General features: G+C 30.8%; 1 protein-coding gene across 1 annotated transcript in view; it reads right to left on the reverse strand.

Annotated features, from left to right (window-relative positions):
• Nucleotides 1-967, reverse strand: part of LOC122517882 (heterogeneous nuclear ribonucleoprotein 27C) — a gene marked incomplete in the record, with an annotated part of 16,210 nt that extends 15,243 nt beyond the window's left edge. Inside the window, 1 exon segment of the mRNA XM_043636492.1 lies at nucleotides 782-967. Coding sequence (XP_043492427.1) covers nucleotides 782-819 — 38 coding nt within the window.
• Nucleotides 968-1,601: the final 634 nt, after the last annotated feature.

Below are 1,601 nucleotides of genomic sequence, written 5' to 3' on the forward strand. Positions count from 1 at the left end.
AAGAAGAAATTACTAGATAGAAATGAATAACAAGTAATATAAGTAAAAATAATCTTTGATTGCGAAGCGTTAACCTAAGTACGCATACTTTCTAGAAGAATAAAACTAGAAAAAATTAAGAATTTATAAGAAGGTATAGAATTGTGTATGCATTTAAAATAGAAGGAGATATAAAATGGAGAAGAAATAACCGCGTGTATAATAAAAAACCATAATGTATATAAATTATAAAATTATATTATATAGATACATACACATATACACCATAGATATATATATATATTTAAGAATATATATATGACGAAAAAAAAAAAATAAATCAACGCGCGCATATATGCACATAAAGATCTACCGAAAGAGTGAATTTTGGTATAGTAGATGAAGCCGGTAAGACAAAATGAACGACATATGTGCCGGCGTTGACTAAACGGCCTTGCTGTACGATAACCAAGGAAACTTTCGTCTTTCGCTCGCTTATGCCTCGTGTTGCAAATAAAGAAAAAAGTTGAATAGAAAAGGAAGATTTAAGTCTGATATCACAACGTATGATATTTAAACATAAAATTCTAGGAAATGTAAATCTCGTTAGAATATACGCGAGTAGATTAATTTGCTCGATATTTATTGAGATAAAAAAAGAAATAAGGGAAATCGAAAAAGCATTAAAAGAATCGGCCACGATGCACAAATGGAGTTCTCACGCAATAAACCCTATGGTCACGGTACGCGGCTTCCGACAATGAAACTAAATTTAGTAACGTATATTTGACTTTTTACTCACCCCTTCTCGTCATCGTCCATTTCGGTCTTCACTCTCATAATATTTCACTTAAAACTACTAGTAAAATGTTGCTAGTTTTAGGGCGCGAATAAGAATATGGCACGATGCTTTGCTTGTTGAGAGTTTCGCAGGATCTACACAAACGCGACGAAGAGAACGGAATGTAAACGTAACGAAGCGACGCGCGTCACTTCCGTTACGACACTAGTCAAATCAGCAATGCTGTAGTCAACGTCTCAAGGACCGAACTATTATTTCCGGTGCCCCGGGGTTTAACGATAATTCATTTCGTTCGTATTAATATTTGTTTTCATCAACATTATAATCTATAACGTGACTTATTTATCATTATTTTGATAACCATATGGTTATTAGTTACTGTTTAATATTTTTTATATTTTTTAATCATTTTAATTGCTACAAGGTCAAACCAATATTGTAATTTCTTAATCTTCAATTACTTATATTACAGTACTGTTAAAATTGCGATTATTTATCGCAAATCGTAAGTGAAATTTTATATTACGTTCTTTAGATTTTATTAATGATGCACGATATTTGTAAAGAATTAAAATGAATACCGTTAATTGAAAAATAAATACGTTATTTGTACGACGTAGTTGTCCTGGGTTCAACGATCTATGGTCACATTAACTGATTCCCGCCATTGTGAAATTGTCGCCCCGCGACAATTTGAATGTAAGATACGTTAAAGGCAATAAATAAGGTCAATAATTTTAATTTTGTTTATAAAGATAAAGATAAAATTTTCTTTAAAAAAAATATTTTTTTTACAGAAAAAGAGTTGAATTGTATATAT

This window comes from Polistes fuscatus, unplaced genomic scaffold, assembly GCF_010416935.1.
Source record: "Polistes fuscatus isolate 324 unplaced genomic scaffold, CU_Pfus_HIC Scaffold21, whole genome shotgun sequence".
NCBI classification, from domain to species: Eukaryota; Metazoa; Arthropoda; class Insecta; order Hymenoptera; family Vespidae; genus Polistes; species Polistes fuscatus.